Source organism: Castor canadensis, chromosome 1 (genome assembly GCF_047511655.1).
Source record: "Castor canadensis chromosome 1, mCasCan1.hap1v2, whole genome shotgun sequence".
Classification (NCBI taxonomy): domain Eukaryota; kingdom Metazoa; phylum Chordata; class Mammalia; order Rodentia; family Castoridae; genus Castor; species Castor canadensis.
This window is the reverse complement of record NC_133386.1, coordinates 122,394,936-122,419,663: the sequence shown is the minus strand read 5'-3', so window position 1 is coordinate 122,419,663 and position 24,728 is coordinate 122,394,936. Positions and strand designations below refer to the sequence as shown.

The following is a 24,728-nucleotide window of genomic DNA, read 5'->3' as shown; positions in this document are numbered from 1 at the left end:
TCTATAATCATTCATGTTTACAAAGAATGTTTTTTGTTACCTCTTCCATGTTACAACTAGAAATATTTAAACTCAAGAAATGGAAATATCCTGCAGCAAAACATTTTTAAGTACCTGCCAAGAGCTCTATAAATACATTGTTTTCCATATTTCCAGGAACTATATTTCTGTAAAGAGATATCGTATAAAATTTCAATTTATTTGAGGAAAACAAGATGAAGAAGTGAAGATGTATTGGGAAAAATTACTAAATAGTGCTCTATACCTAAAATAAACATGTTTTGTTGAAAGCATTAATTATCTCAATTAGTGAAATCTAAAACTCAACTTTACATTTATTATTATTCTCCTATTTTTGAAGCACTCTTAAACCCTTCTAAATATTCTTGTAGCAACTATTTCTGAAGCACAGGACTTATGTCTGAGATAACTATTTATTTTTAAATGACATTTTAAACACTCAAGAGTTTTCAGAAAGCAATATTTAATTCAGAATAATTTGTTTCTGTGTTTTTTAAACTCTTCATACTTTTAAGAATTCATGATTCAGGTAGTTTGTAAGAACTGGCATACCTTACAGAATTTAGTGCTCTAAGCATATTTGATGATTTGATTTGTAAACATGGAGTCCTGCAAAAAGAATACTAATCTTACAGTTTTATAAAGACTTATTATTTTGACAGCAAATTTAAAACTGAATGTAAGCTAGAACCTCTGGACTCAGAAACTAAAAATCAGGTGAATATGTTCTATAAGATTTGATAATAATAATCTCTAAGTCATTGGGATGTTTGGAATTCCTAAAATAGTCTAAGATGCTCCATGGCTTTTGAATAGAAACATTTTCTGTTTAAAAGAGGTAGAGAAGAAATGTTTCCTTAACCAACTCTTAGGGCCAACTCATGTAAACGAAAGTAAGGCAGGCTAATGCTCTTCGTTCTCTATCTCTTCTAACTATTGCTGGGAGCCAGAGCTATTTAATAGTAAAAAGGAAAGTGTTTCCTGTGAAATACGTGTGGGATACTTATTTTCCCATTGTTCCATCTTAGGGTTAATTTTCTTCATCAAAACCCAGCACCAAATTTAAAGGGAGTATAAAAGGCGTAAGAACCTAGCCCTGAGATCTAAACACTTAGGTGAGTAGGGTCAAATGCAGTTTGCATTGTACCATAGATGTACAAAAAAAATATGGTTCTTTATTGTATCCATGGCTAATCTAGCCACTTCACAAGACTCAACCACTGGTTAATTGAAAAAAAAGTAACTATCTAATCCAGTTTGAAATGTAGTTTTATCCAATAATTTAAAGTCCTTCTCAGACAAAACAACTTATTCATAAATTCTAATTTTCTTTCTCTCTAAAATAGTGACCAGGTAAAGGGGAGTACACAATTCAAGGGAAAGCATCTGGTTTATCTGCCATAATAGAGATAGGGATAGAAATAAGATGGATTTGCTAGATCTATATGCAGTCCTTTAGCATCTCTGAGCAACATCCCTGTCCATCTGATCACTGCACATATCATTTGTTTGGACCTACGGTTCATTCTTTTGGTTTAAGCAATGTTCCCAAGTGTCCTGCCTGGCTGACTACATTCATCTCGGGTCCTATCAGCACTACTCTCCTGCACTCCTCCCTGAGGTCATGTTACAACTCCCCATCAACCTCAGTAAACAGCAGACCCTGCTGCCACAAAGCCATCTTACCCCTTTAGGTACTTCCTGCTAGAAGCTCCCCTGCCAGACTCACAGTTCTATGTCACAATATAATCAATAGTGACTTGGGAAATCTAAAGGTTGGAGACATTTTGCCTGGTCACACTTTCCACTCTGTATCACCATGTGTACTGAAGGGCAGCTAGCCTTCCCCAAAAACACTAAATAGGAAGCTTGCAGGTAGAAGCTCAACTCTGTTATCAGGGATGACATCACTTCTCAGACCAGGTGAGTTCCTGATCATATCCTTTCTCCTTTCTCTCATCCACTTTCTGGACATGAAAAAGCATGATTTTTTTTTAACTTCCCCTACATCATATCCTTCTCCAATGTAGAAGCAGCACTTATTGACTTTATCATAGGCTTCAAGTGTGGTCTCTATCATAATGAGACCTTCAGAGGTCATCCATATAATAAGAAATGAAAAAATTCAGAAAATCTCACTCTGTCTAATAACTTAAATTAGACGTATCTTTCAAAACAGAATGTCATTACCTGGGTGCTTAATTTACTACTCTATCAAAGAAAATAATGGCCTAAATCACTCATCCCCACCCCTCTCCCAGGTTTCTCCTCTCCCCTCTACCCACCCCAGGATACTTTTTGCTGGAAACAAAATTATATGTAAATGGAATTTTGCACCCTTTTCTTCATCATTTGTTCCAGGATAAAATTGTTTTGAAAACAGAAATTGCTTTTTCTCATAAAAAGCATGAGAAAAGAAGAAAATGCTATACCTAAATCATTATCCTTTCCATATGATTGAATAAGTAAATCTATCATTAAGGAGAAGGCTACCAATTAAGCAAGCACGTCACGAAGTGTAATGACAAAATTGCAGTCAGAAAAAAAGCAGAGAGAATGAAACTCAATATGGATCCATCAAAAGTGAGAGTCATAGCCAGACACTGGTGACTTATATCTATAATCCTAGCTATTTGGGAGGCAGAAATCATGAGCATCATGGTTTGAATCCAGCCTGAGCAAATAGTTCATGAGACCCTATCTCAAAAAAACAATTCACAAAAAAAGGTGGGGGGACTGGTGAAGTAACTCAAGGTGTAGGCCTTGAGTTCAAGCCCTAGTACCACAAAAAAAAAAAAGTGAGAGTCATAAAGGACCACCAAAATTAAGAAGGAAAATCTAATTTTATAAATTAAGATATTGAGATCCACAAAGACCAAGTGAATTGCCAAAGATCATATATACATAGAGAGACTAGGGCTGCAAACAGTTTCTACTGACTCTCAATCCCTTTTGTAATAAAGGAAGACAGTTGTCCTTCAGGTCTTCTGGTGACAAATTCAGTCAAGTCTTAGCAATATCTTTTGAAAGAATAAGGGTTCTACATCACCTTCTGCAGTTCTCTAATTTCTTGTCTAAGTTCTCAACATCCAATTTTAGTCATGGAGCTGAAAATTGTATAATTTTTTGTTGTTTTGTTTTGGTTTTGAGACAGGGTCTCATTGTAGATCCCAGGCTGGCTAAAATTCTCCATCCTCCTGCCTCTGCCTCTTGAGTGCTGACATTATAGTAGTGGACCACCATGCCTGGCTAAAATTATGAAATCTTGATCAAATTATTTAACCACTGAACTTCAGTTTTCATGACTTTAAAATAGCTTTAATAATACATACATTAACAGTATATAACAGTATATTTACAATGGATACCATTCATTTTCTATCCAACACCCACTGCCACCTTGTTCCACACTAACAGAATCCCAGTCTTGTGGGGAGCAGCAATGTGCTCAAACCAGTGGCTCAGGATCGACTTAAACAAAGCATGACAACATTCTCCTACATTTCTCAGGCTCCCTTAAGTTAACAGTGACCATGTGACCCAGTTCAGGCCAACCTGACATAGAGAAAATCTGTGTTGGAGAGAGATATGACATAGATAATAGTCCTGGGTAGCTTTTTGCTTTCTTGATAAGAAAAGAACAATGATTGGGGCTATTCTCTCCCCTTCTTCCTACCCTTTTCTTCTTGCCTTGAATATGTATATGGGACCACAGACTCCATGTTTTGAGCATAAAAAACAAACAAGAGAGAAATATCAGCATAATTAGAGACATTGGCTGGAGCTTTCCTGAGATATTGACAAATGCCATCAACTGCTTGACTTCAGACTTTGTATGCAGTAAAAATAAAATCCTACTTACTTAAGATTTTGGCTAAACATCTTTGAACAAACACAGTAAAATATGAATTTGACAAGTTCAAGAAGCCCTTCATTATTTTATCTGTCTAGTCCAAACAGTTATCATCATAATTATACTCATTCCTTTATGCCATTCTCCTGTAGTAGACCCTGAGCTCCATGAAAACAGGGCCCATATCTCTCTTGTCAGTAAGTCCCTAGAACCTATGTAATGCCTCTTACATAAGTATTGAAATATATTTTGTCAAATGAGAAAATGTAATGAAAGAATATTCCATACCACACAATGGCTATATTAGAACTAACCCCTACATTGAGAAAGCTCACAGTCTACTGAGGAAAACCAATATATATTAGTTAAGAATATTTCAACATACTAAGTGCTATTTCAGAAATATGAACAAATACTATAGGAACATAAGGGAGAAAATGATTAATTCTGCTTAAAGGTAGGAAAAGTACTAAAGAAGTATTTATACAAATAATAAATACTCATTTACTTGAGAGGGCTTTTTATACTAAGAAAATGCCTATATTAATTTTCTTAGTTATACAGTTCACTAGATAGATATTACTACCATACTATTTAAGAAGATCTTTTTTGGAGGGGGGGGACAGTACTGGGGTTTGAACTCAGGGCTTCACACTTGCTAGCTAGGCACTCTTCCACTTGAGCCATACCTTCATCCTTTTTTACTTTGGTTATTTTGGAGATAGGGTCTTGCATTTTGCCCAGGCCAGCCTGCACAGTGAACTTCTAGTTTAAGCTTCCTGCCATCGCTGGGATGCCACAAGCCACCATACCTTTTTTCTGTTGAGATGAGGTCTCCAAAACTTTTTTGCCAAGACTGGCCTGGAACCAGGATCCTCCTGATCTCAGTCTCCCATGTAGCTTGGGATGACAGGTGTGCCATTGGTTAAGATGAGGTCTCACAAACTATTTGCCCATGCTGGCCTCCAATCACAAACCTCCCGATCTGTCTCCAAAGTGACAAGGATTACAGACACGAATCATGGCACTTGACTTATTGCAGAAGATCATGAAGAGCTTATTCCCAAAATAATCTTTTAGAATTTTCTTTATATTTTAATATGTATATCAAGTCCCTGAAACTAGTTGTTGAACTACAAGGTTATAATATTATCAATATTAGCATGCTTGCTATAAGAAAATCTAAATGGAAAACTTTTGTGTCCTGCCTTTTTGCCAACTGCCACGTATTAGTTTAGTAACATTACCAAATTTTCACTTGTTACATACTTTACAAATCACCAGATCCTTTCAAGTCCCTAAAAAGACCTTTGGGTTTTCACATCTTACTATGTAGAGAAGTTTCATCTGCCATCAAAATGAATTAACTTTTCTTATTTCAGCTATGGCACAAACAAAAGCACCCTTCATTTACAACCAGCCTTATAAGAATCTGAAACACATAAATCTAGTTAAATGGTGCCATCTGGTGACATAAATCTTGCAATAATATACAAAATCCAGAACTAAGAATGACATCCAACCCTTCTGATAGCATCAAACCCAAAGCATCAAGCTTAAAAAATACTTGACCCTACCACATAGGAAACATGCAACTTAAAAGTCTTCAAAAAAAAGATTTAGGTGAGATATGACACCCTAGCCAACTTCTAGAGGACATTTTAAAAAGTATAAATATCAGGGGGGAGAGAAAAGGGGTTGGGGCAGGAGAAATAGCCCAGTGTATGTACATATGAATAAATGAATTTTAAAAGTATAAAATATCAAAAACATCTTGAACCCCTATTCCAGTCAGATACATTTTCTAAGTCTCCTTTCATGTCTCTAAGAGTTTGTATAATTTTCATCACTTTAATTACTACTTTCTAATTTTCCTGATTGACTGTTAAAGTTAAGCCTCTTACTCACAGAACCCTCTACTTCTGCTTTGCAGTATTTATCACAATTATAAGTGAATCGTGCAGTTTTGTTTAATGCTTATCTCCCAAGTGTTTATCATAAAGGTTGGGACAGTATTTAAAAATATCTTTTTAATGAGTGAATGGATGAATGGATGGGGAAATATCCTTCTCTATCCTCTCTTCTAACCCAAATCCTATCAGTGACAAGATTTAGTTCAAATTCACATTTCATATAAAAAATCTCCTGTTGGAACCAATTTACAGTGGTCTCATGCTTCTCTGAACTCCTATAGCAACTTTGATCCAGCCTCGAGAGTTTAGTTCTCTAAACATGTGCCTTTTTTGCATGTATGTGAATATTACCTGCCCAAACAACCTCAAGGGTCAATTGTTTCTTAAGGGTAGGGATTTGGTCCTTATAACATGCACCTTTGTATGTCTATGTAAGTAAGTAAACATTTCATAAATACTTTGTGGATTACTACTACTCAATTGCAATAATTGGAATATCAGCAATCCTTGTATTTAAATGAGTACTATAAACAAAGAAGTAGGAATAAGTAGACTTTAGTACCCAAGAATTTAACATTCACTATTTTAACCAGTCAAGATTTATTTGAAGGTCCATAACATGTAACTTGTTCATTTTACTGGAGCACATGCATTTAGGTTATGAGTAGCAGCAAGAATTACCTAGTGAGTGTGCCTAATGTACATAGCCCAACAGTAGCAGCCCAATGTAGCTTTGCTGTTCTCTCACCATAGCAGTATAGGTAGAAACAACCATTAAGTATTCAAAGGGGGAGATCAAATATACTGTATTATTTTTAAAGGAAAATTTGATGCCATAATGATATTTGGGCATTTATGGATGCTCAAAATACTGAAGACATGTCCCAGAATGATAACGGTTCATTAAACTTAATATACTGTATTATTTTTAAAGGAAAATTTGATGCCATAATGATATTTGGGCATTTATGGATGCTCAAAATACTGAAGACATGTCCCAGAATGATAACGGTTCATTAAACTTGTTAAATACTAAAGCATATCTTTATAAAACCTAAGAATGAAGAAATGCTATAGTCTAAATTCATTAATAATATTCACCTACTATATACTTTCTTTGAATGGTCAAATATCTGATCATTAAGAACACACATTCTCAAAGTCCAGCACATCTCAGTATCACCTGAAACAGTTGTTAAAACACTGCCTGCTGCACCCCACTTAAGAGTTTCTGATTTGGTAGGTCTGGAGTGAAACTCCAGGGTTTATAATGCTAACCAAGTTCATAGGTGCTGCTGGTACAAGAACTTCATTTTGAGAACCTCTGTTTTAAAGGATTAAGAGCCAAGTTATTCCAAATTCACATAAAGATAATGTGCCTTCATACCCACTATAATCCATGAAAATTCCTTGACTTTCTCATGACCAGGTGGCAAAAGTATAAATTATTATTAATAGTTAAGACCAAAATAGCCATGTTTCAAATAGGTATTATTTTGTAATAAAAATATTACATTAGAATTACTATAGTGGGAAAATATGTAGGTATTTTAACTCAAACCAAAATGTGATTTTAAAAACTCTTATATGTATTTATTTTGTGCATTTACCACCACTATAATTAAATAATTAACTATTTGCTTATACAGTGTCTCTTTTCTTCTACTTGATTGCCTCCACTTACCCACAAGAGTAAGCACTGTCTTCCATAGTTGACTATTGCATGCCTATCATATAACACAATATCTAACACATAACAAGTAGTTTTTAAACAACTGTTGAGTAGATGAGTAAAAAATTTATTGAAGTTATAGTATTATTATTAAAGGTCTGCATACTGGGGTACAAAAGTTCATTAGATATAACCCTTACCCTCAAGATGCTCACAAAACTATTGATGGGACAGAAATATATTCAATTTATCATAAGGCAATGTGGTGAGTGCTTTACAGAAATTTGAACAAAAGACTGAAACAATGAAAGGACTAGTTAAAGCTTCTGGCAAGTAGGGATGTGGTAGAATGTTTCAATAAGGAGATGACAAATCACAATATGTAGTACACCTACTATGTCAACACTATCACTAATAATCGCATGTGTTCATAGGGTTCTCTGTTAAGCTTAATATAAATGAAAAGTAATCTATTCTAACACAAAATCTGATATGTAAGGGTAAACAGCCTATGTAAAATAGCATGAGCACTTTTCTAAGATGTCACTACTGGTAGAGTTTTAAAGAAAGTATCACTGTATTCCTGCTTTCTTCTAAATCATTCCAAAAAAGTTCTCCCTCAAAAAAGGTAGTGAAGTAAGTGAATAAATTAGATAAACAAGTCTAAGAAGGTTTTGGAAGGGGTTAAAATCTGTAATACATCTACATGTATAGATAATATGTTATATATATGCATTCATATTTATACACATCATTCTTTCCAAACTTATATAAGTAATAACTAAAGAATAACATATAATTTTCAGTAAGTCATAAAAATAAAGCACATTTATGTAACATATCTGAAAGCAAACTAGCCTACTAGCCTGCTATATTATTAAAATAGTTCTCACAAATAATTATGGTGGCAATATAGCATTTAAATTTTCAAGGCAGATCTAGAAGCATAAAAATAATAAAAATGTTCCATCTTGCTTCTCATCACCTAAACGAACAAAAAATACCTAATAGAATACCTTGGAAATCTGAATGTTTTAGCTATTCTAAATTTAAAAGATTTAAATTAATTTCTAACATCATGGAATTCTAATTTACTTATGTTAAAGCTCTAGAAAATGTTGATATTGTAATTACCATAAAATTGTAATTATCCACTGGATAATTTTTTTCCCTTGGTAGTGCCACAAGATGTCACCCTAAGCCTAACATCTAAATGTATACCTTCTAGCATATTGCTCAGGTATTTTTGTTTTGTACATTAATGAACATTGATTACTAATTTTCAAAGTACCTTTTTCCATGGTCAGTTATTTGTAAATGGAAAATCAAAACAAATAATATAGGACCCAAGAAATGAGGAAGAAAGTTGATCAATCAGTTCATCGTTCTCCATATTTATCAGAAATCCTGCTATTTGCCATGAAAACATTATGCGTTACCATTCTTTGGGTTTTATATTCTTTTACATTCTTCATTTAAAATTTTTCAAAATGACCCAGACGCTGATGGCTCATATCTGTAATTCTAACTACTCAGGAGACAGAGATCAGGAGGATCGTGGTTCAAAACCAGCCAGGGCAAATAGGTCATGAGACCCAATCCTGAAAAAACCCTTCACAAAAAAGGGCTGATGGAGTGGCTCAAGGTGTAAGCCCTGAGTTCAAGCCCCAGTAACACACAAAAAAAATTCAAAATGAATATACCTATTACTTCTATAATCAGATAAAGTTATATTTAAAAAATTGAAAAAACAATACATTTACTATCACTTTCTAAGATGTTATCAAAGATCTTATTCATAAAATGTTTTTGCATACTAAGATACTGATCACAGTTATTTAGACAGAATTCTGGTATTCAAAGATTATACCATCTAAGACATACAAGTCTGGGGAGGAGGCATTAATCAATCATATGACAAAACAGCTACAAAAAGAGGATAGTGTTTACTTTTAGAGTGGCTCTTTTATACAGAGAAGGTTCAGTTTCATGGTCACAATATTACATTACATTCTGCAGCAATAATATTCCATTTCACTGTCCATTTTGTTAGTTTTTCTGCATTATGATTCTCTTCTTTTATTCAGTTAGCTGAAATTCATTCAGGGTATTATTTCAATGTATTGGCTATCTGAATATCAAAACAATAGGGGAAGCCTCTGTCTTCCACTATCTGTAACAACAATAAAAAAGAGCAGGGAGAAGAGAGAAAGCAAACTATAGACCATAAATGATGTCTTATCATGAAGACCAGTGGAACAGAATAGAGGACCCAGATATGAAGCCACACAACTATAAGAAACTTATCTTTGACAAAGGAGCTAAAAATATACGATGGAGAAATAGCAGCCTCTTCAACAAAAACTGCTGGAAAAACTGGTTAGCAGTCTGCAAAAAACTGAAACTAGATCCATGTATATCACCCTATAACAAGATTAACTCAAAATGGATCAAGGATCTTAATATCAGACCACAAACTCTTAAGTTGATACAGCAAAGAGTAGGAAATACTCTGGAGTTAGTAGGTATAGGTAAGAACTTTCTCAATGAAACCCCAGCAGCACAGCAACTAAGAGACAGCATAGATAAATGGGACCTCATAAAACTAAAAAGCTTCTGTTCATCAAAAGAAATGGTCTCTAAACTGAAGAGAACACCCACAGAGTGGGAGAAAATATTTGCCAACTATACATCAGACAAAGGACTGATAACCAGAATATATAGGGAACTTAAAAAACTAAATTCTCCCAAAACTAATGAACCAATAAAGAAATGGGCAGGTGAACTAAACAGAACTTTCTCAAAAGAAGAAATTCAAATGGCCAGAAAACACATGAAAAAATGCTCACCATCTCTAGCAATAAAGGAAATGCAAATTAAAACCACGCTAAGATTCCACCACACCCCTGTTAGAATAGCCATCATCAGCAACACCACCAACAACAGGTGTTGGCGAGGATGCGGGGAAAAAGGAACCCTCTTACACTGTTTGGTGGGAATGTAGACTAGTACAACCACTCTGGAAAAAAATTTGGAGGCTACTTAAAAAGCTGGACATCGATCTACCATTTGATCCAGCAATACCACTCTTGGGGATATACCCAAAAGACTGTTACTCCAGAGGCACCTGCACATCCATGTTTATTGTGGCACTATTCACAATAGCCAAGTTATGGAAACAGCCAAGATGCCCCACCACTGACGAATGGATTAAGAAAATGTGGTATCTATACACAATGGAATTCTATGCAGCCATGAAGAAGAATGAAATGTTATCATTCACTGGTAAATGGATGGAATTGGAGAACATCATTCTGAGTGAGGTTAGCCTGGCTCAAAAAACCAAAAATCGTATGTTCTCCCTCATATGTGGACATTAGATCAAGGGCAAACACAACAAGGGGATTGGACTTTGAGCACATGATAAAAGCGAGAGCACACAAGGGAGGGATGAGGATAGGTAAGACACCTAAAAAACTAGCTAGCATTTGTTGCCCTTAATGCAGAGAAACTAAAGCAGATACCTTAAATGCAACTGAGGCCAATAGGAAAAGGGGAACAGGTACTAGAGAAAAGGTTAGATCAAAAAGAATTAACCTAGAAGGTAACACCCACGCACAGGAAATCAATGTGAGTCAATGCCCTGTATAGCTATCCTTATCTCAACCAGCAAAAACCCTTGTTCCTTCCTATTATTGCTTATACTCTCTCTACAACAAAATTAGAAATAAGGGCAAAATAGTTTCTGCTGGGTATTGGGGGGGGAGGGAGGGGGCGGAGTGGGTGGTAAGGGAGGGGGTGGGGGGATGGGGGAGAAATGAACCAAGCCTTGTATGCACATATGAATAATAAAAGAAAAATGAAAAATTAAAATAAAAATAAATGATGTCTTATTTACCAATGCCTCTCTGCTTTGATTTTATAAAGATATAATTCTTCTTCAGAACTTCTTTGGAGTCCTTAAAGAAAATGCACATCAAAACCACTTAAGCAGTCAATAAATAATAAATTAGCAATCAGAACTTAGCTACCCACATAGAATTCAATACAAATTATGTTTTTATGTATTGTGCTCCATTCTTTGTACTTTGGTTATCCCCAAATGACTTTAAAGTCCAGCTAAAGTGAATTATACACTCAAAGCTGGGTATTGGGATTACTTACATAACTGCTCTTTACAGATTAGTATTGTCTCTCATTTATTGGAGAAAATCAAACTATACTACAAGCTTTTAGCCATTCACTTAAAATAATAACAAAATGCATTTTTTAAACCCGTTTGTCCTTTTATTCGCTCGGTAATGGTGGCATAAAATGATTACGCTATCAAAATGTAGTAGAATTATCTAAATAATCCAACAACACTCTTCCTAAATCAATTTCTCAAAAGCTCAAACTCTCAAAAAACATAGCCAGTCTTAGCTAAACATATCATACAAAACTATTTAGACACAATGCCATTTAGTTAATGGTTTTTACTAATTATCAACTAGATGACACTATTAAGTTTTAATTTGGGAAATTTGTGGTTTCAAATGTTCTCTAAAATACTATTCTCTAATGACAATGTTTATTTAAATGCTAAGACTCCATTTAAGTTTGTTTTTATTTAATACTAGCTGATTATATGTATCATTAATTCTTGACAGTCACAATAGACTATTTTGAAGAAATTAAACCACAGGCAAATAATCCTATAAAGCTTTTTATTTATATTTATAGTCAATAAACTGATTTTTCAATTTCTCAAAGTTTAAATTTTTTAAATTATATTTAAACTATAAGATAGGAAGTTGTATCGATAAATATAGATATTTACAATTAAAAACAGATAAAATATTTAAGCTTCATACAGTATTTTTAGACTTCATTTTAATAATCACCAACACAAAAGAGCAATGAAAATGTCTAATAGACTCAGCTATTTCTTTTTAAATGTATTGTATTGTTGTCTAGCATGCATGGAGCCCTTAACTTGATCCCCAGCACCACAAATAAATAAATAAATAAATAAAATGTACTGTATTTAGTTCATTTTTTCTGTTAGGGGAAATATTTGTTTATATCTTTTGCTAGTTTATTTTGTCTCTTAAATTATTATGAATGAAATTCATAAAAATTAAAAGTTATCTATTTGCATAAATGCAAAGAATGTATGTATAATGATATGATTACATGGCTAGATTTATGACAAATTGATAAAAAGCACTGAAATTTTTACCAATAAATTCTTCAATTCTGGATCATAAACTTTCTAAGACAAACAAGAAAGATGGAAAATAATGTTTTTATTTTTGTTTTAAGAGAGTGGAAGTAGAACTGCGATTCTAAGTAGAGCGTAACCTGGCATTTTTGTGTTAGACAGTTCCTGCTCTAGAGGAAGGCAGCATCTTTCTCTAGAATGTCTATCCCAACATTTTCCAGCAAACTATTCAGGGGTTTTAATCTGTGTAAAGTTTACTTCTTATACAAAATATTCTTTTAATATTTATGTTTTTTCAATAATCTAACCCTTATTTCTATTTTGTAACAATTCTTTTTTAGGCAAGCATTAAATTTTTTTAAAAAGGAAAAACAAATCTTCCCTTCTGGCATCAGGGAAAATTATCCATTTGATTAACATCAGGTTCTTGGACAGCATTATTCAAACTATGAGTCTAATTCTAGCCATTGAGATGATAAATAATTTTTGTGATACATACCCAGCAAAGCTTGGAATAAGCTGCTCTTAAAAATGCTCATCACCTTTTTAACAGCAGTTTTCAAAAGCTGCTCCTCTGGTTTTCTTAATTTTTTGCAGTATTCTTCCAGTAATGACAAAGCTCGGTCAGTATCTGAAAAACATAATTTTTAAATTCTCTGATATGGTCTTAGAACTATAGTGTACTAATATTCATCTTTTCTATAGCTGTCTTCCTAATTGCATGACATGAAACAATTTAATAAAATAATAATATGTTCCATAAACTACCATATGAAATTGACAGTTACACTCAAAACCCTATATTTTTATTTCCTATAGTCCTGCCTTCCAAAAGAATCTGCAACTTTGAAACAATACAAAATGAAGAATACAATTCTGGACAGATGTTCACATAGTAGATGTGATACTCTTTTGTTAAAAAAAAAAATCTATCTTCAAATTGATGACTTCCTGTAGAATAATGTTGAGTCTTTAACCTGACCTTTGAGGTCTATCTCCCATGATAATTTACAATTCATATTTTCAGCCTTATTTCCCACTGTATTCACCATCTCCTCCCAACACATTGCCCAAGTCACACCAGATTATTCACTTTTCCTCCCACTTCTCTCTCTACACACACACACACACACACACACACACACACACTTACACTTCCTTTGTTTTTTCTCACATCTGTGCTTTTCTTTTCTCCTGTCACTCACCGTACTGGGATATCCTACCGAATGTCAACATCTCTCCCACCAATCAGTGTGTTATATGGAAATGGGTTCATTGTCAGCTAGATCTGGTTATGACTACTAACGTTATTTAACCTTTCTGAGCTTCAGTTTCCTCACTGGTACCAGGATTAAATAAAACAATGTATACACAATGTCTAGCACATAAAAAGCAATTATAAGTCCACTGAAGGCCTCCCTTTGCTTAATTTAGTCTTCACTCAAATGCTCTCTTCCATAAAGCCATCTATTATGGTCAAAATTAATCACTATCTCCCCTTTCTTGAAATCCTGAAGGTATTCTTTTTGTCCCTAGAAAAACATCTTTTTGAGTCATTACTTCTTTACATGCAGAGGCATCCTTAATATATACCCTGTTATAGTAAGACTTCATTGTCTTTTGCTTTTTGGCTGGTTCTTTATTCATTTATTTATTATTTATTTTTTGGCGGTACTGGGGTTTGAACTCAGGGCCCCACACTTGCTAGGCAGGTGCTCTACCACTTGAGCCACACCCCAGTCCTTTTTGTGCTAGTTATTTTTTGGGTAGGTTCTCCCATTTTTGCCCAGAGCTGGTCTCAGATTTTAACACTGCTACCTACAGCCTCTCCTGTAGCTGGAATTCACAGACATCTGCCACCACGAACAGCTCATTGACTGAGACAGGGTCTCACTAACTTTTTGCCCATCCAGGAGGGCCTTGAACAGTAATGTTTCTGATATCCATCTCACAAGTAGCTGGGATCACAGACATGTGCCACTATTCCAAGCTGTGGTAAAACTTGAATAATGTTTTCATCTCTCACAAAACAAAGTATCCTTGAAGGAAATCGCCAGTGACACTCTTTACATGCAGTAGGTGATACTTGTCCTTGAATTTTAAAAGCCCTCTTCCCCTCCAACATGCCGCTTTAAGAAATAAACTACATACAATAACAACAGGTCATATTTACTGAGCACTTTACTTCCACACAAAACGTTCCTTCTTTCTTCTGAACTTTCCAATACTTCCCCACAGTCTTTCTCTGCTGATACATTAATTCCTGTTTCATGGGAAATGAGAAGGTAATGTTAACAAACTCCTAACACGCCATCTACTGACTACCTGCAACTGTACCCATTTTTCCATCTTCCCTCTGTGTTATGCTTTGTGTGTCTATCAAAAGTTAGCTCCTCTACTTGAGCAGCTATCCTCTACTCAAGAACATTGCTGCATTGTCAACTGCTTTTTATTCATTCCCATCATCATAAAAAATGGAAATATCAGTGACTTTTAAAATGTTCCTTAACTCTACTTCTTTCTAGCCACAGTCTTCATTTTTCTGTTCCTCTTTATGACAAAATTCCTTGAAATGTTTATTATCTCTACATCCTTTCCTTTCACTCTCTAATCAAACTTTCTTGCAATTTCACTAAACAGCTCATCAATGTCACCTATCATCTCCATATTTAAAACCCCAATGGCCAATTCTCAGTCCTCTCACTTGACCCATCAGTATCCTCTGATACTGTTGCACTCCTGGAAACACTTTCTCCTCTAACCTCTAAGCATCAGTGTGCTGGAAAATGTTTAATCAGCTCACCACGTAAAAAGAAAATGTATACACCTACATGCATACATTAGTTTATTATACATTTTACTAATGTAAAGCTAAGATATGGGACTTCTTACTGTAAATTTTATTAGCTGATTCTTGACCATGGTTTTGTTGTCTACAGCCATACCACCCTGAACTCACCCAATGTCTTCTGATCTCAGAAGCTAAGCAGGGTGGAGCCTGGGTAGTACTTGGGTGGGAGAATACTTTTGTTGATTTTTGTCAAATTCTGGTTATCATAGCCAATTTAAGGTTGTAATCGATGAATGAGTAGTTCCAACATGAATGTTGGTGCTATAGTTTGGATCTGAAATGTCACCTAAACGTCCATGTGTAAAATACTTGGCCCCTAACAAATGGCACTGCAGGGAGGTGGAGGAACCTTTAAGAGGCAAGGCCTAGCTGGCAGAAATTAGGTAATTAGGTCATGCTTTTAATATGGATACTGGGACCCCAGTCCCTTCCTTCACTTCTCAGCTGCCATGAGGTAAACAGGCAGTCGTGTGCTCCCACCATGATGCACAGTGCCTTCGCAGGCCCAAAATAAGAGCACCAAGTGACCACAGACTGAAATCTCTTAAACTGAGCCAAAATAAACCTTTCCACTTTTTAAGTTGATTTATCTTAGATATTTGTTAACATAATAGGAAACTGACTAATGGTTAATTTTTGACACATTAATGAATAAAATTAAGATTAAAATAAAACCTCAATTTTTCACTAGCTATGGGATTGTTGCTAAATCAGGTAATAATTTTTGAATAGTGGGTATATATTACCTCAATCTATGGGTTAATTTAAATGTAATAGGTATAGACACAATATACATTTAACTTGCACTTACATTACTAGAAGTTTCCTTATCATTTGCTTATTATGAGTAAAACAATAAATCAAGCCCCAATTTGTGGCATTTGCAATTTCCAAGGTGTAAATATTGCTACCATGGTGAATTTCAAGCATGACATCACTAAATACAGACCTAGGAAGAGATGCACAGCCACATATCATTATATACATTTTCCACCATGGAAACAATAGGTAGAAACAACTTCCAGAGAAGAAAGAGTATCACAATGAAAATGATTAAGCATTGATGAATCTTAATGACTTATTTTCATTTTTAATGTAATTTATTTGATTTAAGATTACATAATTTTAAATGGCTATGTTTAACAATCAGTTCATGAACTTACTAAAAATTTAATAAGCTCTTGCAAGCTGCATGAGCCAGCTCCAGCACACATCTGCTTCTGGGGTAGCATTCTCTTCTAGGTTTTTCTCCCACATCATGGAGGAAATCAGTCAGCTTCACTATTCTCCCTCATTTCTCAAGCCTCTAAGCATCGTAAGACTTGTTTTTATTCTCACTCTTTAGGTAATCTATCCAGTATCTTGGCTTTAAATAATATTACCAGTATCCTCAGACTCCCAAATTTATATAGCTCAGGATTTTCCTCTAAATTCCAGACTCATATTCAAAGGAATTCTAAACATTTCCATTTGGATGTCTAATAAGCATCTCAAACTGAACATAATACAACTGAACTCCTGATCTTATCCACCCACCCTCAATATACTTCTCATGAAATGTTCTCCATTTCTCATCCTTCTAATTATTCAGGCCCAAATCTTTGGAGTCACCCTTTATTCTTCTCTTCTAACTCTCTACATCTAACCCATCAATACATTTAATATCAAATTATATACAGAATCCCACCACTTCTCACAACCTCCAGTGATCCCACCCTGGCCAAGACCACCATCATCTATCCTTTATATTATTGCATTGCTCTCCCACTGATCTATATTCTGCCACCTTGGGCATCCCTCCATAGTCTTTTCTAAACACGGCATAATGAAAGATTCTTCTAAGTCATCACTCAACTTAAACCCAGTGACTTCCCAGCCCACTCAGAGCAAGACCCTAACCTCTGACCCCACTTTCTTTTTTGTATTTTTTTGAGACAGAGCCTTACTATGTAGCCCAAGCTTCCACAAACTCATAATCTTCCTGTCTCAGCCTCCCAAGTACTGAGATTACAGGCATGAGCCACCATGCCCATCTTAACTTCTCCTCTTGTTCAAGGTACTCTAACTACACTGGTTTCCACTCTTTCTCAAATTTACTGAGAACTCTCCTATGTCAGAGCCTTTAAACTTGCTACTCTTCCCATAATACTCTCCCTTCAATTACCATAGAGCTTGCTCCTTCACTTCACTCATATCTGTGTTCATGTATCACCTTGGCAGCAAGGCAAATTTCAAGCTTCCTCCCTTAAAATGGATGGAGGAGGACATATAGTTAGTGCTCTTTTACCAAACAAAGTTAGCAATATAAAAATTAATGCCTGCTGAAGGCAGAACAAGATGGTGGCTGATAAGATCCTCTAATGATTGCCTCCCCATGGACACACTAAGTTGAACAGCTACTCACACACCAAATTACCTTCACAAGAGCTAAGGAAATCAGATAAGAGACCATAGTACAAAACAAAAAGACACTTGGAAGAATACAAGAAGAAAGACTTGTCCATATAACACCTCCTTCATCTCCAAGCAGCTGAGCATGAAGGGAAACCTCCCATTTGGAGGAAGGAAAAAGAATTAAGTCTAGCCCTTAGGCATAAAACCCAATAGTAGGTGTGCCTCAATACTCAGTGCTGGGAAAAACTCCACACCCCCTACAATCAAGGCAATACCCACAGACTAAGGCACAAGAATTGTGTTAGGCCAAGTGGCTAACTGCCTTCACCAACCTTCCCTAACATATAGTGACAAAAGTAGGAGCAAGACTCCACCTTCTAAAGACCAAGGTTTTGTCTTGGCGCTCAGTGCCAGGCTCACTATTGTAAGAACCAGCACCCAAAAGAAACTGAAGGCCTTGAGACAAGTGCACCAGGGGGACAGACTTGAGTTTTGGCCTACATAATTTCAAGCCTTGGAGTAGGCCTGTACGCATACCTACCCTCCTCCCAACACTATACAGGTCCCTGTGGTTGTAGGACTCGGGTACAGCCCAGCATAGCATCAGCCTTGGTAGCCAAGGGACTGACTCTGCCCACTGCATCACAGTTGTCACCAAGGTCAATGCTTGCATATGGGGTTCTAGAACTGCCCCAACACTAGGCAGAGACCTGATGCTGGTGGGATAGATTCATGTTTTGAAATGTATCACTACCAGCTGATGAGCCCTGATGCACCCTGAAGCTGTGTAGGTTTTGAGGTGATAAGACTCAAGCATGACCCAGTTTAGTGTTAACCTAAGTAGCCAAGGGACTGCTTTCACCAACACTACCCCAACTTCTGGCAGCACAGTGTGGTATAAGACCCTATTCAATAGGGTAGTAAGCACAAGACTTTGTCCTGGAACTCAGTGCTAAGTTGGTGAAATCTAACAATGGATAAATCCTTAACAGCCTCCATCCCCAGGCCTACCTGCGTGGAGCCTCTAAAACAGACCATTGCCAAGGGAAGACATGTGGCTGCAGTCTGTTGGATGTAATTCTAGCTAGTATTACCTCTGTTTGCAGTGGTCTTGGGCCAGAAATCCACCTCAGCAACAGGCAGTTTATACCAGTGTGGACCTTAGTCCTAAATCAATGTTATGTTGACCTTGGTGGGCTATGTCCTAAGGGTGGGACACAGCTTGATTAAACTGTGGCCACAGTTGTGACATAGGAGCCAGAGGCTAGTCTGTCCATGGCAACAAGCCAGGAACTGTGGATGAGACATCTGGGCCCACCCTGGCCTCAGGGAGAGGCCTTTGGGTACAGTTCACTATTTCAAAGTACTGTCCTATTTCATTCTGAACAATATACCAACAATGTATTTGGGACAAACCAGGGCTCCACTGCTGTCTAGTACTAAAACAGTGACAATACACCAATAGCAACTCCCAGAAAATATGGATCTAGGCCTCATCCAGTGCTGCAATACTGGAAGTAATTACAGGCTCACAGAAAATAGCCGCCTATATAGAATTTCCGAAAAACAGGCACAAACTAAGCCAGATTAGGAAAACTAGAATAAACGCCTAATCCTTCAAGGGGCAGATGATGTGCATGCCAACAAGCATCAAGAGCTTTCTGGAAACCATGACCTCACCTAGCATTCAAAACAAGGTACCAGAAATTGACCAGGTAGTAATCAATATGGGAGAACTCTCAGACAGAATATTTAAAGCAGCTATTTTAAGGAAACTCAATGAGCATGAAAAATCAAAGAGAAATACTTCTATATTCTAACAGAAGAACCTCTTGAGGAAGCAATTTTTTTAAAAATTCAAACAAATTCTTCAACTGGAAAATATACCCAGCAAAATTTTTTAAAAAACATAGAAGGCAGCAGCAGCAGGATAGATTGAACACAAGAAAGAATTAAAATGAGCTTGAAGACAGGCTATTTAGAAATGCACTGTTGATGAGGAAAGAAGAAAAAGGAATGAAAAGAATAAGCAAAGCCTATAGGAAGTTCAGGACAGTGTTAAAGAGCAAGTATTCAGATTACTGGGTTTTAAGAAGAACTTGAGAATGTCAAAAAGTTAGAAAGTTTAGTCAAAGAAATAATGGAAATCTTCCTGATTGGGGCACCATGACTCATGCCTGTAATCCCAGCTACTCAAAAGGCAGAGACTGGGAGAATCATGGTTTGACTCCATCCTGGGCAAAAAGTTATCAAACCCACAAGCCAGTTAATGGTACTTATGCCTGCAATCCCAGCTAGTATTATAAGTGACATGGGTAAACCATTCATGTTTTAGTATGATGATTAAAAACAAAACAAAAATAATAAAAACTATATCAATATGATAAGAGACAGACAATATAGAAAAATATAAAATGAGATATCAAAAATCCAAAATGTCAGAAGCAATGGAGAGCAAGTGGAGAGTTATCTAATTAGACTAACTAGAAAAAGGACAGTGACTTTAATATTTGAAATCAAAAATGAAAAAGTAAGACATTACAGCTGTCACTATAGAAATACAAAAGATCATTAGGGATATTAGAATAGCAATGGCCAAAAAGTTGATAATCTAGAAGAACAAATTCATAGACACATACACCTTACCAAGACTGACTAATGAAGAACTAGGAAACCCGAACACATAAATAACAAGTGATGAGATAGGGTTAGTAATAAAAATTCTCCTTTCAAAGAAAAGCCCAAAACCATATGGCTTCATTCCTGAATTCTACCAAACATCTTAAGTTATTCCAAAACACACACACACACACACACACACACACACACACACACTCACAAACAAGGAAAGAATTCTTCTAAACACATTCTATGAGACCAACATTACCTTGATACCAAAACCAGATGAGAACATACTAAAACAAACAGAGAAAACTACAGGACAATATCCTTGATGACACAGATGCAAAACTCCCCAACAAAATACTGGCAAACCAAATCAAACAGCACATTAAAAAGATTATTCACCATGATCAATTGGGATTCATCCCAGTGATGCAATGATGATTCAATATATGCAAACTAATAAATGTAATACACCACATCAGTAGAATTGTCTACTCAACAGATGCAGAAAAGGCATTTGATAAAATTCAGCATCCTTTCATGATAAAAAAAAAACACTGAATAAATTAGGTACAGAAAGAACATACTTGAACAAAATAAAGGCCACTTAAAATAAACTAGTATTATACTGAGTGAGGAAAAGCTGAAAGCTTCATGTCTAATATACGAAACAAGACAAGGATGACCACTTTCACTACTTTTATCTAACATAGTCCTAGAAGTCCTAGCCTAAGCAATCAGGCAAGAGAAAGAAAGGGCAACCAAATTGAAAAGAAGAAGCCAAATTGTCACTGTTTGTAGATGGCATTATCTTATATATAGAAAATCCCCAAAACTCCACTGAAAACTGTTAATACAAATTGATGAATTCAACAAAGCTGTAGAACACAAACTCAACATACAAATTTGGTAGCATTGCTATATGCCAATAGTGAATTATCTAAAATAAAATTCAAGAAAGCAATCTCTACAGTAGTTACAAAAAATAAAATACCTAGGAATGAATTTAATCAAAGAAGTTGTAGATCTCTACAATCAAGATTATAAAGCATTGATGAAAAAAATTGAAGTGATCACAAAAAATGGAAAGATATACTGCATTTGTGGATTAAAAGAACCAATATTGTTTAAATGTTAATACTACCCAAAGCAACTTACAGAGTCCATGAAATCTCTATCAAAATGCCAATGACATTTTTCACAGAATGAAAAATACAAGTCTCAAATCTATATGGAACCACAAAGCAGCCAAATCCATCTTGAACAAAAAGAATAAAGCAGGAGGTATTACATCATCTTACTTCAAAACATATTACAAAGTTGTAGTAATCAAAACAGCATGGTATTGGCATAAAAGCAGACATAAAGACAACTTGAGCAAAATAGAGAGCCTACCCTGACATAGAAATAAACTATGCAGCTACAGACAACTGATTTTTGAGAAAGACACCATGGGAATCAGATAGCCACATGCAGAAGAAAGAACCTAGGCTCCTATCTCTTACTACCTACAAATTCAAAACCCAAAAAGGATTAAATACTTAAATGCAGGACACAAAATTATGAAACAACTGGGAAACAAACATAAAGGAAACACTTCGAAACATTGGAATGGGCATGGAGTTTTGGGGAGAAACTCCAAAAGTACAGCAAATAAAAGCAAAAATAGATAAATGGGATTATATCAAACTAAAAAGCTGCACAGCAAAAGAAACAACATAGTGAAGAGACAACCTACAGATGGGAAAATATGTACAAAGTATACATCTGAAAGGGATTACCATCCAGAATATACAAAGAACTCCAAAACTCAATATCAAAATAACAACCTAATTTAAAAATGGGCAACAGATCTAGACATTTCTCAAAAGAAGACATACAAATGGCCAATGGCTATATGAAAAAATGCTCATTACTGACCATCAAGGAAACACAAGTTAAAAATCACTAAATCACCTCACCCAAGGAAGAATTATTATTATGAAAAAGACTAATGATAACAAGTGATAGCAATAATGTGGAGAAAAAGGAACCCTTGCACACAGTTGGTAGGAATGTGAATTAATAGAGCCATTAAGGAAAGCCATATGAAGGGTCCTCTAAAAATTAAAAATGTAACTACCTATAATCCAGCAATCCCACTGCTAGGTATTTCAGAGACATCTGCACCTCTATGTTCATTACAGCATTATTCACAATAGCCAAGAAACAGAAACAACCTGAATGCCCATCAACTGATGAATGGATAAAGATGTGGTACATAACACGATGGACTATTATTCTGCCATAAAAAAAAAAGAATGAAATTCTGTCATTTGTGACAACATGGGCAGAACTGGAGGTCATTATGTTAAGTAAAATAAGCCAGGCATAGAAAGACAAGTAATTCATGATCTCGCTCACACAAAGAATCATAAAAATTTGAACTCATAGAAGTTGAGAATAGAATGGTGCTTAACAGACACCAGGGGAGTAGGATGGAGGAGGGTTGGGAGAAATACTGATCAATGAGAACTGAGTTACAGTTGGATAGAACCAAGATGATCTGGTGTGGTATTGCACAATAGAGTCACTATCAGTAATAATATATTTCAAAAAAGCTAGAGAAGGAATTTTTAAAATTTTTACAATAAAGAAATGATGTTTGAGGAGATAAATATGCCTAACCTGATTTAAACATTGTGTAATACATACATACATTGAAACATAACATGATATCCACTTAATTTGTACAATTGTGTTTTATGTATGGTAGAAAAGGAAACTCTCTAATTTCAAAATAAGATATATTAATAAAGGATGGTAGCATGAACATATGCTAATACATTTGTATAGAACTTTAATTTTTAAAAATGCTTTCATACTTTACCTATATAACATTTTTAACAATTTTGGACCAGGAACAAATATTTTAATCTCTATTTTGTCCATAATTAAAAAATTATCAGTTTCTATGAAAGAACAATAGTTTGATGACCTTTTTAATCCATTCCTACCCACTACTTAGTAATGTATCAACAATATCATAATTGTACTTTACCTCCCTCAGATATATATATAGATATATAGATATATATCTTTAGGCTCTGATTCATAATTAATTATCTCTACTGCCTAAATCTTTAGTCTTTCTCATTCCTTCATTTATTAAAAAGCTATTTAAAAAAAAAAACCTGCTAAATGTCAGAAACTACTTTCCTCCTCCTCCTCCTCCTCCTCCTCCTCCTCCTCCTCCTCCTCCTTCTTCTTCTTCTCTCTCTCTCTCTCTCTCTCTCTCTCTCTCTCTCTCTCTCCAATTATAACTCTGTAGCTCTTTTCTACTTCTGTAGGTAGTCTTTTATCCTTATAAAAGGCAATGCTCAAAAATGTATTAATGACAATCCTATAATCACATCTATAATATAATTTACTAAGTGAGGGGACATTCACTCATTCTTTCTACATTTATATATTGAATAACTACCCAAGGAAAATATTATATTGATTCAAAACAGATATATGGTCTCTAAACCAACAAAGCTTATTATGTTCCTCACCTCTGTATGGGAAAAAATAAAATATAATACATTAAAAAATACTAGATGTAAGAAAAAACAAATGGCCAGATCTCTCTTAGACAACTTAGGCTTCACACACCACCATCTAGTGTTTCTGCTATTTTATGCTTCTTTTGATTATTGAAGATGACTATCACATGGTGTCAATTTCATCATGCCCTTCAACTCCTTCTATCTACATTCTTATTTCTGGTTAATGAAAGTTTGAGCTTAAGGGTAAAGTAAAACTACACTGCTCTGCAATGATGACAAATTAAACAAAGAAGTCAAGATGACAAGGGTCCTGTCATACAAGTCAAAAATCTCTCACAAATATTCATAAGTTGAATAAAGTAGAAAGTTGAGGCAATTATCCAAACAAGTCAGGACTAACATTTTAATTGATGGTCAAATAACCAAATACAAGTGGAGAATTTTCCACCCAAATGCATATAGGATAGCCTCATTTTTTCCTTTTTCTTTTTCATTAAATGAAATCTACCTTCATATGACTCCTGAGTCTACAGAAAAATTGAAACTAAATTTAGGCTACCTGAGGCAAGCACAGAAGGAAATGGGGAAGTGTCATTTTTCAAAATAGAAAATTCTGCATGAAATGTGCAACCAAAGGATGAATGTTACATAAATGGCATTGTAGGT

At 35.2% G+C, this 24,728-nt stretch overlaps 1 protein-coding gene across 3 annotated transcripts in view; it reads right to left on the bottom strand.

Annotated features, from left to right (window-relative positions):
* Dlg2 (discs large MAGUK scaffold protein 2) overlaps window positions 1-24,728 on the bottom strand; it is a 2,025,432-nt gene that overhangs the window by 1,988,510 nt on the left and 12,194 nt on the right. For 2 of the 3 annotated variants that reach the window (XM_074081712.1, XM_074081675.1), the window contains exons 1-3: window positions 17,678-17,695; window positions 14,814-14,925; window positions 13,162-13,293 (exon numbers count right to left, since the gene is read on the bottom strand). In XM_074081712.1, coding sequence (XP_073937813.1) covers window positions 13,162-13,293; window positions 14,814-14,925; window positions 17,678-17,680 — 247 coding nt within the window. In that variant the 5' untranslated portion in view covers window positions 17,681-17,695. Of the gene's footprint in view, window positions 1-13,161; window positions 13,294-14,813; window positions 14,926-17,677; window positions 17,696-24,728 lie in introns of those variants that run through there. The other variant, XM_074081674.1, reaches the window with a different exon arrangement.